The sequence below is a fragment of the Mobula hypostoma genome, chromosome 3 (genome assembly GCF_963921235.1).
Source record: "Mobula hypostoma chromosome 3, sMobHyp1.1, whole genome shotgun sequence".
Classification (NCBI taxonomy): domain Eukaryota; kingdom Metazoa; phylum Chordata; class Chondrichthyes; order Myliobatiformes; family Myliobatidae; genus Mobula; species Mobula hypostoma.
The window spans coordinates 106,594,906-106,610,240 of record NC_086099.1 but is presented as its reverse complement, the minus strand read 5'-3'; the positions used below and the strand labels follow the sequence as shown (position 1 = coordinate 106,610,240).

Sequence of the window (15,335 nt, the reverse complement as noted above, 5' to 3'; positions counted from 1 at the left end):
TTACTAGTTGAAATAATTTAGCACTTTTGACACTGAGGAATTAATAATTTGTGTATTGTATTCATTATAGCTGTCAACAGTAAAGTAAAATATACACTATGCAGTCGCACAACACCCTCACAAAAGAACTGAAGCAGCAAGCATCAGCCATTGTAAAAGAAATCCAAGGAAAAGGTAGGGTGCTATTGAAATCCTATCTTTAAAATTATACCAGTAACTGAAATGCTTTATCGCTCATTGCAGACCGATCTCAAACGTTAGCTAGAGTATACTTTAACAAAACAAATAGAATATCTTTCTGCCTATGGTAAGTAAGCTTTTGTCATTTACCACTGTCCTTCAAAAGTTATTTTTATCTTGAACAACTGTGTGGAGCTGTTGTTGAGTACTGAGATCTTTGACAGCTGATGCACATTCCTAACTCACGTCCTTCTGACCTACGTTCAGAATTAGATTAGCCACAACCTCCTTTATGAAAGTCAATTATTTTGTGGAAAGGGTGGAACTCATAATAGATGTTTATATTTATATGTGTATGTCATATAGGAATGCTTACCTCATTTCACATCAATGTACATTCATTCCAAATCGTATCATAAATATACAATTTAATGTCACCAACACTGAACCAGAATCTGAACAATCCTCAAACAAGGTGACACAGTGAATACAAAATCTAGTTGTGTACTGAACCACCAATATTCATCAGTATTCAGGTGGTGAGTACAAAGGTTTGGTGTTCTTTTGCAATCCTTGGTCTGGACAATTATGACAGGAGCAAGTGGAAGTTAGATTTTTTTCTCTAGAGAACAGGCAAAAAAAAAGTCACATGGAACACCCAATTTAAAGCTCTGCATCAAGAGCATTGACAAGCAAAAGTCAAGAATTAGGAAAACTTTCTTTGAACTTTTGAACTTTGAACAGTTAAAATATGTTGCTTTCAAATTTAGAGTAGTTCAAAAATTCCTCTACCTTTGCCTTAATCTTGAGTTTACCATAAGATACAGGGAAATTTATGGGTTAGGCAGTTTCTAGACTTCCTGCTGTACATGATGATGTTCAAACAATAATAAGATTTCTCTGTCCTCTGACAAAGAGTGATGCAATTAATCTGATTTCTCAAGTGTACAATGTTTAAATCCAGACAAAATTGTATCTTAACTTGGCCTTAACATGTTTGCAGTTTTAATTTGAATCCAGTTTGGATAGATACAGTCTTCCGATGACCTATGATAAAACAAAAAAATAGCTTAGACAATCTCAATTAGCGCTTAGCTGTTGGATGTTCACAACACAAAAGTTCCCTCTTTGGTATTGGTTTATTATTGTCACATGTACCAAGATATAACGAAAAGCTTGTCTTGCCTACCGTTTATTCACAGATTGATTAGTTATCTTTTTCATAACCATTACAGTGTATTGCATGAGAAAGCTAAGGTCAAAAAAATAATAATGCAGAATGAAGTATAAAAACTACTAAAAATGTGCACTGCAGGTAAACAATAAAGTACAAGATCATAATGAGATAGATTGTGAGATTGAGAATCCATCTTATCATTTAGGAGGTTCAACAGTCTGATGGAAGTAGGATAGAGGGTGTCCTTGAGCCTGGGGCTATGTGGTTTCAAGCTTTTGCTTCTTCTGCCTAATGAGAGAGGTGAGAAGGGAGATGTCCAGGATGGCCATGGATTTTAATTATGCTGGCTGCTTTACTGGGGCAGCAAGAAGTATAGACAGAGTCCATTGAGGGGAGGCTGGTTCCTCTGACGTGCTGAGCTACATTCACAACTCTGCAGTTTCTTGCAGTCACATAAACAACAGTTTCAATACAAAGCCATTATGCACCTAGACAGAATGTTTTCTATGATGAATAGATAAAAATTGGTAAGAGTTGATGGTGACATGCCAAATTTCTTTAGCCTCCTGAGGAAGAAGAGACATTGGTGGGCTTTCCTGGCCGTGACATAGGCATGGTTGGATCAGTTCAGTTTGTTGTTGATGTTCACTCCTAGGAACTTGAAGTGTTTAACCCTCTCAACCTCAACACCATTGACGTAGACAGGAGTATGTGCGCCAGCTCACCCCCACCCCCTTGAAGTCAATGACTAGCACTTCACTTTTGTTGACATTGAGGGAAAGGTTGTTGTCATGACACCATGTCACCAAGTTCTCTGCCTCCTTCTTGCACTGTGACTAATCGTTATTTGACATGCGGCCCACTATAGTGGTATCAGCTACAAACTTGTAGACGATTTGGAGCAGAATCTGGCCGTGTAGTCATGAGTATACAGGGAGTAGATTAGGGAGCTGAGGATGCAGTCTTGTGGAGCACCAGAGTTTAAAATATATTGGGCAATTATCGAAATAATTCTGCATCTATACAAAAAATTATAAGTGTTGACAAACTATAAAAAAGAACTATAATCTTGGTAAGATACACCTCTCACCCTACCTACAACGGGATTTTCGGGAATCTATAGAGAATTTATTATTTCCTTTAATGTATAAATTCATGAAAATTCAGCACACGTCACTCATTTTCCAAAGAAAAACAAGGTTTGTGTGTCTCTATACGTACACTTAGGCATGATGCCACTGTTGCAGTTGAATTAATCATTATAGAAATTACTTAATTTTCATTTATATTCATATTATTTTCTCAAAAATACTACAAATTTTTCAATAAACAAAAAAAACAATTGAAATGCTTATGAACTTGTTTTTAATTTTTTATCGGTTTCTGATTGTCAGGGTCATATAAAAATATATTTGTACAAAATATATTAAAAATAGATGGTTTCTTTAATAAAATGAAAATTCTGTTAATACATAGCATGTCAAACAGCATTTGTTGAAAGAGAAACCAAATTATTGACCCAGACGCTTTATAAATTATCTTCTTTATCTGAATTATTCTCACAATTCCTCTCATGGCCTGCTTGTATTTTCCATTTATTTCCCCTCTTGACTTGTTATAGTCAGCCTGCTCTCACTTGAATTATTCATCAGGAAACTGTTACATACCAAACGTTTCATCCTCATCGCTGGGTACTGTTTGGGGAGATGACCCAGCAGAGGGAAGTGACAGTAGTCAGGTCCCTAGCACTGAGTCTGGCTTTGTGACTCAGAATGGGTGGGAAGCAGGGGATGAAGTAGAGGTGAGCTGTAGTGATGGGGGATTGGTTAGTTAGGGAAACAGAAAAGAGCTTCTGTGGATGAGAATGAGATTCTCAAATGGTATGTTGCCTTTCAGGTGCCAGGGTCCTGGACATCCCAGATCGAGTCCTCAGCATCCTTAAGTGGGAGGGTGAATGGTCAGAGGTCATAGTCCATGTTGTCCATGACATAGGGAGGAAGAGTGACAGGGTTCTGGGAGATAGAACATAGAACATAGAATAGTACAGCACAGTACAGGCCCTTCAGCCCACAATGTCGTGCCGACCCTTAAACCCTACCTCCCATATAACCCCCCACCTTAAATTCCTCCATATACCTGTCTAGTAGTCTCTTAAATTTCACTAGTGTATCTGCCTCCACCACTGACTCAGGTAGTGCATTCCACGCACCAACCACTCTCTGAGTGAAGAACCTTCCTCTAATATTCCCCTTAAACTTCCCACCCCTTACCTCAAAGCCATGTCCTCTTGTCCCGAGCAGTGGTGCCCTGGGGAAGAGGCACTGGCTGCTCACAGGAGTACAGGAGATGGCACGTTATATTGAATTTGTGTGTAAGGGGTTTCTTCTTTTGTGTTACTGTGTATGGTAATTAAAATGGCTTCTTTGTTACGTTAAGTGCTGAGAAAGCCTCTAGCTAGCACTTTGCTTGGGTTATAACAGATAGCAGAGAACTATGAACCAATGGGTGTCCATGTTATTCTTTCTTGGGGTGATATGCTGTCTCATATGGCTGGGAACCAGGGGCTTTTGGCGGGGAGTCGGAGAAGAGACCATGAGGACAACGGACGTGCGGGGAAATCTCAGGTCAATCACTCCGGGTGGTCCTGAGCCACGAGTCGACGGGGTCAGGGTGGTCCCGAAGAGGTCCCGAGCTCCAACGTGTGCATGAAGAAATTGAACTTTGATAATTCTGGCGCCTTTTCCATTCCTTTTTTGTATTGAACTTCTATTAATCTCATAGACTTAGTAATAACTATAAAGTGTAATTGGTAAAATGTACATTGTGTGCTGGCTGATGATTGATGTTTGAAGCTGAATCCGGTGGCAGTTGTACAGCAACCGACATCACCGGGAGACAAGATGGGCGGTGGACGGGGTTTCCCCTAGAGAAATAGAGAAATATAGCTGAGCGTTACATGTATAAGACATTGTTTAGGCTTAATTTGGAGTATTGTGTGCAGTTTTAGTCACCTACCTATAGGAAAGATGTAAATAAGGTTGAAAGAGTGCAGAGAAAATTTACAATGATGTTGTCAGGTCTGAAGAACCTGAGTTATAAAGAAAGATTGAATAGGGTAGGACTTTATTCCTCGGAACCTAGAAGACTTGATTTGATAGAGATACACGAAATTATGAAGGGTACAGAGAGGGTAAATGCAAGCAAGCTTTTTCCACTGAAGTTGGGCGGGACTACAAGTAGAGGTCATGTGTAAAGGGTGAAAGGTGAAAAGTTTAAGGGGAATATGAGGGGAAACCTCTTCACTCATGAATGAGCTGCCAGCACAAGTGGTGCATGCGAGCTCGATTTCAACAATAAGAGAAGCTTGGATGGTAGGAGTACAGAGGGCTATGGTCCCATTTGATGGGAGTAGAGAGATGAAATGGAATGGCGTGGACTAGATGGGCCGTAGAGCCTGTTTTTGTGATGTACTTCTCTGTGACTCTATGACTCTATCTCTATTTCCTTGGTTATTTCAGGAGGTTTTGCTTTGATTCCTTTGCTTTTCCTATTATGTCTATTTACTTGCATGCATCTGAGATACCTTCTCTTTTAAGGTCACCATTTATTCCACTACAGTTTTACCTAACAATATTTGGTTCCACGTTATCCTGCTCAGAACTTTTCTCAAACCACTGACATCAGTCTTCTTTTAGTAAGTTTTTCTTTAGCTATTTCCGTACCACTATCTATTTTTTTATCTAATCTTAATGATCATCTGATCACTATTCACCAAATATTTTACATTCACAACTTCATACTTCAGAATCAGTTCTGATAATCCTTACTTAATCATTGGGGCAAAAGTGCATTGAGCAAGGAAATTTTCCTGAGCACATTTCTAAAATTCCTCCCTTTTCTTGCCAAATTTTCTGTTAAATGCATCCTCTATTTGAAATATGTCAGACTTGGGGGGTAAAGTTGCTGCTTGTAAAAGCAGCTATCTATTCGAAGGAAGCTGATAGCACTCATGCCTTTAATGTTCATGTGAATAACTAACCAATCTATCTGTAAATCTTGGCTTTATCGGTGTTGATCACCTCATCATAACAGGTCAAGTATGGGATTTTGTTCAGACCAAGATGCTATCAACATTGCCTAGCAACTCTTAGATCAGCCTTACGTAACCATGATGTAAATAAAAGTTACAATAAACTAGAACAACACTCATCTTGCTTAACTTTTGAACCTGATTTGACTAAGAATGATCTTAGACTGCATAGTCTCTTATAAAAGAAGATTAAATGTTAGTGCCCAAAACAGCATCATCCAAAAGCTTGCAAATTCAAAAAGAGAGGCTCATCTATTCACAATTGGTACCTTCACTCTTTAGCTGTTGACTCTATTCCCAAGTATTGTAGCTGGATATGGGAACAACATTTAGTTCCTTGAAAAAGATGACCTAATAATACTGCAAACTCTTAACTGACAACCCTGAATATTGACATCATGTACATCCTTTCTGGAATAATCTGTGGACAACCAAGGACAAAGGAAACATCAACCAGTGGATACCAGGCACTGTCTGCATCATTTTACTACATAAATAAACCTAAGGTAATGCAGGAGCTTCTTGTTATATTTTGTAACTCCATAAACTAATTGAAAGAAAAACATGAGAGCCTGGAAAACTTGTCTACTTTGTTTTACTAGAGCGAGGCGCTCACATGTGACCTGGTGTTGTAATGGCATATGCCATTCACGTACTTCAAAGGTTTCAAAGGTACATTTAATATCAGAGATACATAAACAATATACATCCTCAAATGCTTTTTCTTCGTAAACATCCACGAAAACAGAAGAGTGCCTCAAAGAATGAATGACAGTTAAATGTTAGAACCTCAAAGCGCCCCCCCAGCTCCCCCCCTCCCATGCGTAAGCAGCAGCAAAGGAACAATCCCCCCCCCACCAGCAAAAAAAAGCATTGGCATCCACCACTGAGCACTCAAGCATGCAGCAAAGCAACGACAAAGACACAAGCTTGCAATACCCCAAAGACTACTCGTTCACCCAGTAAACAACAGGAATTCTGCAGATGCTGGAAATTCAAGCAACATACATCAAAGTTGCTGGTGAACGCAGCAGGCCAAGCAGCATCTATAGGAAGAGGCGCAGTCGACGTTTCAGGCCGAGACCCTTCGTCATGACGTTCACCCAGTATTCAACATACCACAGGCTCTCTCTCTCTCCTTAATAAGGGAGAAAGAGGTGTTTCCATTTCACCGCGAAAGGGGAGACATAACAAACAATCACCGATTTACAATGTTAAAAGTCAGTTGCATTGCTTCTTCCAAGCTCTGTACCAAAGATCTTGGGTCTCTGGGCACACAACCAAAGATCTTCCGTCTCCCATGACACACCAGATTCCTGCTGGGACACCGACCTTCGGTCTGCCCGTCTCCAGGGCCACGAGATCCCGGACCTTGGAAGGTGAGCTAAGCTCTTAGGCCATACCCTTGGCAAATCGAATAACTGCCAGTCGTGAAACCCCGAGAGTGGGTCCCATTCCCACAAAGAACTGAAGTCAGCATGTAACTCCAGGTCAGGGTCTTCAAAAGAACCCTGAAAGGGAAAAAGAGAGATATTAAAGATGGAAATAGAGCTGTTTCCGAAGATGCAAGCAAAGGAGTTGCCATTAGGCGCCATTGTCTCCTCCTCCTCCTTACATATAGTCCAAAATGAATTATGTAAATAAACAAAGAATGCTTAATCAAACAATATCTTTACAATATCACTCAAATGTTAAATACACTGCAGTCCTCCCTTATTAACTATAAATGCCATCTCAATATTGAATGTATTTCAACTCAGATATGTAATGTATTCCTCCCTAATCATCTTACAAACACAGTACACTATATAATACAATTACTGTATAGACCTCCACACCACAGTCAATTTTACCTTGTGTCATTCAGGCCTAGAGATTTAATTGCTATGGAGGATTTTTTACTCTTGTGGGATAACGTCTATCCTGACAAGGAGTGGGGGTGTTACTCTGCTTGTCAGGTGAGATTTGTGGCTATGAAGCTACCTCAGGTTCTGATGTCTCCTCCATGATGATTGTAGGAATTGACTCTGGGATTGCAGGAAGTGCTTCTGACAGCTCTGGAAACCCAAGTACTCACTTTTTATCATTTCTGCAGTCCCTCACCATGACTGCTTGTCCAGGAGTGAAACATCGAACCTCCTTATTTGAGGAGCCCTTAGGTTGTCTCAGCTGTTTGTCATACTCCTATTGAGATTGGATTTGAGGAGATCCAAGCATAAACACTAGAGACGACCCAGGAACAGCATAGCGGGTGAGTTGTTGGTTGTGGAGTATGCCGCATTGCAATTTGCAAGGAGGAAATTGGCGAGCTTCTGATTCAGTATAGTGTAGTGTGTTCTGCTGACTTTGCTCGCAGTGAATTCTTTAGACCCTGGACAAACCTTTCCACCAACCCATTTGTAGCTGGGTGGTACAGTGCAGAGGTAATATGTCTTATTCCATTCATTTTCAGGAATGACTGAAACTGCCACAGCAAGCTGTGGCCTGTTGTCACTGACTTAGCGTTCTGCAAACACCAGTCCTGGAGAATAGGCTTCATGATACATCAACAGAGTGCGAGTCTGGAGTGGATGGTATTGGGAACACCTCTGGTCACTTAGAAGGTGCACCCACTACTACCAACATACACATGAGTCTTCTGCCAGGGCAATACAGGCCATTCCCAGGATGGAGAGCCGCTGCTCCTGGCATCCTCTGGACGTGTTGGTGTTCCAAACAGTGCATGACAAGCTGCTCGATTTGCTGATCTATCTCAGGCCACCAGAAAAAACTTCAAACCCCTGGTTTAATTTTGAACACACCTGGACAATCAACATGTAGCTCCTTTGATAGTTTAGCTCTCAGCTTGGATGAACACCTCTCAATCCCTGCATAAGGCAGACTGGCTCTAGTAAAAATGGGGAAACTATAATCTTTGCTGCACATTCCAACCATTTGGGGTAGCCATGTAGACCTGAGACAGTGCAGGATTTTTTTTTTTTTGATTTCCCTTTGGATCATTTCTGCCATAGAAGGGAGAATTCCAATTTCTGTTTGGGAGTATACATAAAAAGGAGAGTCCTCTCTTGTAAATTTTTCAGGTATTTCCTTTCCCAACTGTAAACCAGACAATCCATCTGCATTTCCATGATTTTTAATTTTCTTAAGTTTGATCTTGTAATTGTGTTTGTCAAGAAACAGAGCCGATTTCTGCATTTGTGCTGCTGCTGGTACTAGTTGAAATGCCTTACATCCCAAACTACACTCAAGGCTTCCCTGCCAATCTATGCATAAATTCCTCGGCAATGGTAAGGGAATGTAATGCAAAGGCTATAGAGCATTCACTTTCATCACTCAAAACATGTGACATAACTGCACCTATACCATAAGGCGGGGTGTCACAGGCTGATGTGGATCATAGTGCGTGAGTACAGTGTCTGATGTCACCATTTCCTTTGTCTTTTGGAAAGCCGCCTGACATTGCCTTTTCTCCTCAATCTGTAGTCATGAGTATAAGGGGTAGAGGACAATAGCCAGGATTGGCAGAAATTTGTTACAGTAATTAACAGGTCCTAAATAGGACCAGATCTATGACACATCATTTGGACTTGGGGCATCCACCACTGCTTGTATTTTCTCAGCACACTTGTGAAATACTTATGAATCAATGGTGTGATCACAGTAAGTGATTCTTGTTTTAAAGAATTCAACTTCTTGCATGGTGCTCTGAGCCCATAATCTTCTAATCTTTTTAATTCAGTCTTTTTAATACAATCCAATTGTATTTGTCTCAGCCAAACACAGCCCCACAATACTGGCCATCTTGTTCTTACCATATTCTAGTCCAAAGTGCCTTGTTGGTTGTTGTACTTTACTGTTATGAATGCCATTCCCACAAAAATTTTCTTTTCCCCAGTACACTTTCTGAGTTGGATATCTGCAGGCTTCCGTTCAGTATATTTGAAATATCACTTTTGTGGAATGCCTGTAAGAGCTGCGCCAGTGTCCAATCCCATTTTAATTGATTTGCTATTCAATTCTGGTGCAAGCCATATTGCTTGTCCCCTGTTAGTTTTCACAACGTAAATCTCAAGGCTACTCAGTCCTGTGTAACTCTCAATATTATCACACTCTTCATCAACAGCAAACAGATTAGTGCTCTTTTTGAAACTGCAATTTGACTTTTTATCTTCTTCTCTTCCCTGAGCAGTCCATTTATTTTGTCTGTGTCCTACTTTGCTCCTGTATTGGTCTGGTATATGTGAACACGTGCCAAAGTGGTAATACAGTTTGTTGGATCAGACAGGTTTCTATTTAGATGGTGCAATTTTGTTCACGCTTACTTTCATTCCTGACTTCAACTCACTTGTGTTTCCATCTGCTGTTTCCTTTGATACAGCAGTGTCAAGGGTTATTTTAAATGTGAGTTGTGCTTCAGCTAGGAAACATTTTTAAATGCTTTCTTCTAAGATTCCACAAACTACACAATCTTTCATTGCATCATAAGGACTATCACTGAACTGACAATGTTCAGTCAATTTCTTCAGATCGGCTATGTAAGCTGAAGTGGACTCCCCTTCCTTTTGATATCCCTTATGAAACTTAAAGCATTCTGCAATCAACAATGGTTTCAGTTTTAAATGTTTCTGGATTACATTCACAATATCAGCAAAGCTCTTTTCTGCTAGTTTGGTTGGAGTAGTTAAATTTCTAAGCAAATTGTATGTTTTTCTGCTGAATGCACTCAGTGACACTGGCACTTGCATTTCGCTTGCTTCGAAGTACTGCTTAAATTGTTCAACATATATCATCCAGTTATCTGTTGTGCAATTGAATGTGTCTATCTTTCTGACGCAGCCTGCAATTTCTGCTTTTTTAAAAGATATGATTATTATCACCCGGTACTTACAGTTCATGAACACGTGAACATTGTCCATTTTCTGCTATTTTTTAAACGCGACCATTACTGCCCCCTTCTGAAGAAAAAATGTTCTGCAGTTCAACAGATAGGTAGTTGTCTTGGTTTCATTTTAAAACTATCTTGTCACCACTGTTATGTTTTGTAACTCCAGAAAATAATCAAAAGAAAAACATGGAAGACCAGGAAAACCAACCTACTTCATTTTACTTTAGTGAGGTGCTCACGTATGATACAGTGATGTGATGACATATACCATTCACTTACTTCTTACATATAACCCATAATGAATTATGTAAATAAACAAAGAATGCTTCATCAAACAATATATTTACAATATTAAATACCGAAATATTAAATACACTTAGGAGAACACAAGTTGTCACTGATCTGAGGAGTTGTAGTAGATACCTCCTGTAGCCTCCACATCTGGACAAGACCCCCACACAGTAGCATCTCCATTCTATCATGCGGGAATAGTGATGATGTTATTGGACGAGTAATCCAAAGAGCTGGAACAAACACAAATCACATCAGTTAATTAATGATATAAAACTGAAAAGCTAGTATCAGAAATAGCAACAACAAAATTATTAGATTGTAGTAAAATCCCATCTGGCTCTTAGAGAAGAAAATTTCCAATGAATGGCTGTGTGGTCTGATTCCCGACACACAATATGTTGCAGAAATTCACTCAAATTTTATTAAAAGTATTACAGATTATTGAATAGTGTTTTTCACTACATGGACTGCAACTGTTTAAAATAACTCACTCACCATTGAGTACAAATAAATAATGATCATGTCACTGTGGTGTAAAAAATAAAATTCCCAGCCAAATCTTAGTTTCACTTAAGCACCTCCTGTACATAATGAAGTGGCCACTGAGTGTGTGGTTGTGGGCTTCTGCTGCTGTTACCCATCCTCTTCAAGGCTTGACATGTTGTGCAGTCAGAGATGCTCTTCTGCACACCACTGTTGTAATCTGAGTTACTGTCACCTTCCTGTCAGCTTGAACAAGTCTGCTAGCCACTGTTGATAACAGAGTGTTTTCGCCCACTAGATGTTTTTTATTTATTTTTCACATCATTCTCTGTAAATTCTAGAGACTGCTGTGTGTTAAAATGCCAGGAGATCAGCAGTTACTGAGATACTCAAACCACTCCATCTGGCACCAACTATCATTGCACAGTTAGAGTCACTTAGATCATGTTTCTTCCCCATTCTGATGTCTGGTGTGAATAACAACTGAATCCTTTGACCATGTTTGCATGCTTTCACGTGTCATGTTGCTGCCACATGATTGACTGATGAAATATTTGCATTAACGAGCAGGTATACCTAATAAAGTAGTCAGTGAGTGTAGAAAAGACCAAGCGTACATACCTTCATTATATCTTATGTGAAAATTCTTAGATTTGTTTTCATCTATTGGCAGCAGGTTACTGAAATTTCGAACTTATAGTTCATTAAAATACTTACGTTAAAATCTGATTTACAAATCCTGAAACATTCATATAGCAGTTTTGTTATTGACAAATGCAAACAGCATGTTGTTTATATTATTCATTTACCTGTTATGGCATTGAGCATTCTATCAGTGACCAGGCTTGTAAGTTACATTATGGGAGCTGCTGCAGCAACAAACCTCTGTTATTATAAGTCTCATAATAAGGTAATTAGAAAACATTCTATGTGAGAATGGTTTGTAAATTTAGAACACTTCTGGTACAGTAGAGAGCTGTCAGCTTTGACTATAATAATGTGGTCTACTACTAAATGCTGTCATTGTTAATTTGTCATTGTATGGTTTTAAACCCAAATGATGATCTCCTTACCAATCCTCTAAGTGAATGAAGCATTGTGGATTCCATTACTTTACTAAGTTTTTCTTCACTGAAAGAGAAGATTGGACACAGATATGCAATAAGTATCATGAAAAAAAGAATATTAGAATGTATGAAGGAATTAAAAATAGAAAAATTGCATTTTAGTGATTGTTTGTGGTTATCTTTCAGAGATAGAGATGGACTTTGGGAAAAAGATCAGTGTTCCTAAAGACATAATGCTGGAAGAGCTTTCCCTCCTTTCCAACAGAGGGGCCAGATTGTTTAAAAAAAGACAACGTAGATCTGAAAAATACACTTTTGAAGGATTCCAGAACTCTGCCAATTCACAGATGAATGTATGTTCTTAACCAAAGTCGATAGTTTTCTTGTTAATAGTGGGTGAATGACAATCAAGCACTTGTGTTTTCACTATACTCTGCTTTGCATGATATTTTGAATTCTAGTCATTCATGAGTCAAGCGTAATTGGTGAAGGATTGTGATGTTTTATTCAGATACTGCTGGTGAAACAAGTGAGAATGTTGTTTATTCTATCGTTTTTATCCCGTAGCTAATTGGACCCATCTGACAAATCTACTCACTAATTCATGCTGAATTAAATTGCTGTACCTCTAAATACATCATAACTGTATATAGCCTGTGTCAAAACAAAATTCTTTTTAGAACACACTTTCTGTTTAAGAGCTGGCAGATTCACTCTATACAAGATTATGAGGGGTATAGGTAGGATAAGTGTAAGTAGACCTTTTCCTACTGAGGTTGAGTGGGTTAGGATTTGAGGTCATGGGTTATGGGTGTAAGGTGAAATATTAAAGGGGAACCTGAGGGCAACTTCTTCACTCAGAAGGTATTGTGAGTCTGCAGGAGCTGCCAGCAGAAGTGGTAGATGAGAGATGGATTTCACTGCTTGGGTATAGAGACAGATGGGAGTGGTATGGCAGGTTGTGGTCCAAGTGCGAGTTGATGGGACTAGTCATAGACTAGATGGGTCCTATTTCTGCACTGTAGAGCTCTCTGATTCTATAAATCAAAGTAATTGAAATGCCAGCTAGTGGTGCCACGAATGGGAGGCCAGGACTCCTTGTTTGGGAAATCTGGCCACTAAATCTAACCAGTTTAAATACAGTGGTCCCATTGAAATGAATCGAAAGAAATAGTTGACGAAAAGTTACGAAGCAATCATTTGTATCCGATTTAAATTTTCTGAGTACCTAATTGTTTTTGAGTATTTATGAATAATAAAAACCTTCGCATACATTCAATCCTCACGCCAATTTTGATTATCAGTAAGCCTGACAGGAGGTCTCGTTCTCTGTCAAAGCTGTTCATGGAGACCACCTAGCCACTTGTGATCAGACAGGCTTTGTGCTAATTTGGGACTTACCCATGAGCTTCCAAAGGAAGACCTCATCTAGAAATGAGTGAGACCCATTGTAGGTGGCTGCTGGGCTTGTAGCGCTTGTTGGTTGGCAGAAGCTTCACCCCATGAATAGAAACTGGTAGCTACCTAGACTCCAGTTACAACACTTAGACTGTTGGATTTAGAACATGTTGATAGTAGTGTAATCTCCTCCCCTCTCGAATTTCAGATAACTCACCCCGGTGTTCTCCTCCAAAGCATAGTCATATGTCCTTCTAAGTTCTTTCTCTCTTTGTTTACCTTTCTCATTCAGTCCATCTCTTCCTTCCCCATTGGTTCCATTTGCCCATCATACCACCCATCCATCATCTAGTTCTACCTATCATTACGTAGCAGCCTTTGCCCACCCCTCACTGATAATCTACCCTCTTTCCATTCAGTCCTGATGCAAGATAGTGCACTTTTGCCTGTACCCATACAGCTTGTCCTGCTGAGTTCTTCCAGCATTCCATTTTTCATTCCAATCTCCAGCATCTGCAATCTCTTTTCTCAAGTCTGTAGCGATGTTGTTCAAAAAGTAATTTAAATTTCTCTTAATTTTTATTATAAATTTCAAAAGATGGATATAATTAAATCAATACATCAATTGTTAATTTTGGTAACTTTTTGAGAAGTAGTGCTAAACAGTGAAAATAAAAATATTTTACTCAAATTCTTTACATCTAAATTCGCCAAGCAAAAATGTTTACTAAAATTTGGCAGGAAAATCTTTGAATTTTTTGGGAAAAGAAATAACTTAAGATGTTGCTTAAAATATGTGTTCAATAAAATAGCTCATACTGAATGCACGATAACAAATGTACCCTAACATTGCTGAAAAATTTCCAGAACTATATTCCATCAATAACGCAGAGTGATGATGCAGCAGAGAACAGCAAAGGAATGGGAAATGGAGTGCAGAGTGGGCAACAAAACACCCCTCAAACACCACCAAATACTCCTGATCCAAGGACTCCACCAAACCCAGATACAATTGCTCCAGGTAAGAAACTTGCAGGGTTAAATTACTCAATGAATACTGGAGAATTGAACACTACTTCAGTGATCCCAAGAACTAAAGATTCTTTCATTTGTCATCATTAATAACTACTGAAGAAGAAAACTTAACACTGATCAATGTCCTTAACAATGAAAATCTTGTGTTTTTATTAGTCCTTATTTTGATAATAAAAATGTAGTTTTCAGTATTTTTTTTGATCAGAATCCATCAGTGATCATAGTTTAATAATTATCTTACAGCATAGATTTCTGACATAACTGGCCACCAGGCAATCCATTGAGATTAATACTTAAAAAAAGAAGTAATTAAAATATGAATCATGTCTCTGCTGCACTTTCCTTTTCATAGCAATTACTTTTAAAATGGAAGGATAAGAATCATCATGTATGTACTGTAAACAACAGCTGTTGCCAACTTTCCTTTGAGCTTTCATGCAGTACAGTACAGTATATCCAGGTTTTTCCTAATTCAAGTTAACCTTTTGATATTTCAGTTGTGTGGCCTCTCTGCCATCTGTTTTGCCTTTAACTATTTTCCCTTTCTGATTTAATTTTTATTTTCCTGCCACTGTCATAGGTTTCCTTTCTTTGTTTGGTTTTCATCCTTGCTGCCTGTATTACATTTTCTAAAATTTCATTCAATTTGAGAGAGACAGTATAAAGTAGGCCCTTCTGGCACTTTGAGCATGGTGTTCTAGCAACACCCAATCAGCTGAATTAACC

General features: G+C 38.9%; 1 protein-coding gene and 1 long non-coding RNA gene across 2 annotated transcripts in view; one reads left to right on the top strand and one right to left on the bottom strand.

Moving 5' to 3' along the window:
* Positions 1–15,335, top strand: part of LOC134343506 (myozenin-2-like) — a 46,421-nt gene that overhangs the window by 743 nt on the left and 30,343 nt on the right. The window contains exons 2-4 of the mRNA XM_063042234.1: positions 71–174; positions 12,363–12,529; positions 14,442–14,595. Coding sequence (XP_062898304.1) covers positions 99–174; positions 12,363–12,529; positions 14,442–14,595 — 397 coding nt within the window. The 5' untranslated portion in view covers positions 71–98. The remainder of the gene's footprint in view (positions 1–70; positions 175–12,362; positions 12,530–14,441; positions 14,596–15,335) is intronic.
* The window catches only part of LOC134343507 (uncharacterized), a 40,304-nt gene continuing 31,302 nt past the window's right edge, over positions 6,334–15,335 (bottom strand). The window contains exons 2-3 of the long non-coding RNA XR_010017243.1: positions 10,756–10,856; positions 6,334–6,958 (exon numbers count right to left, since the gene is read on the bottom strand). This is a non-coding gene — a long non-coding RNA (uncharacterized LOC134343507). The remainder of the gene's footprint in view (positions 6,959–10,755; positions 10,857–15,335) is intronic.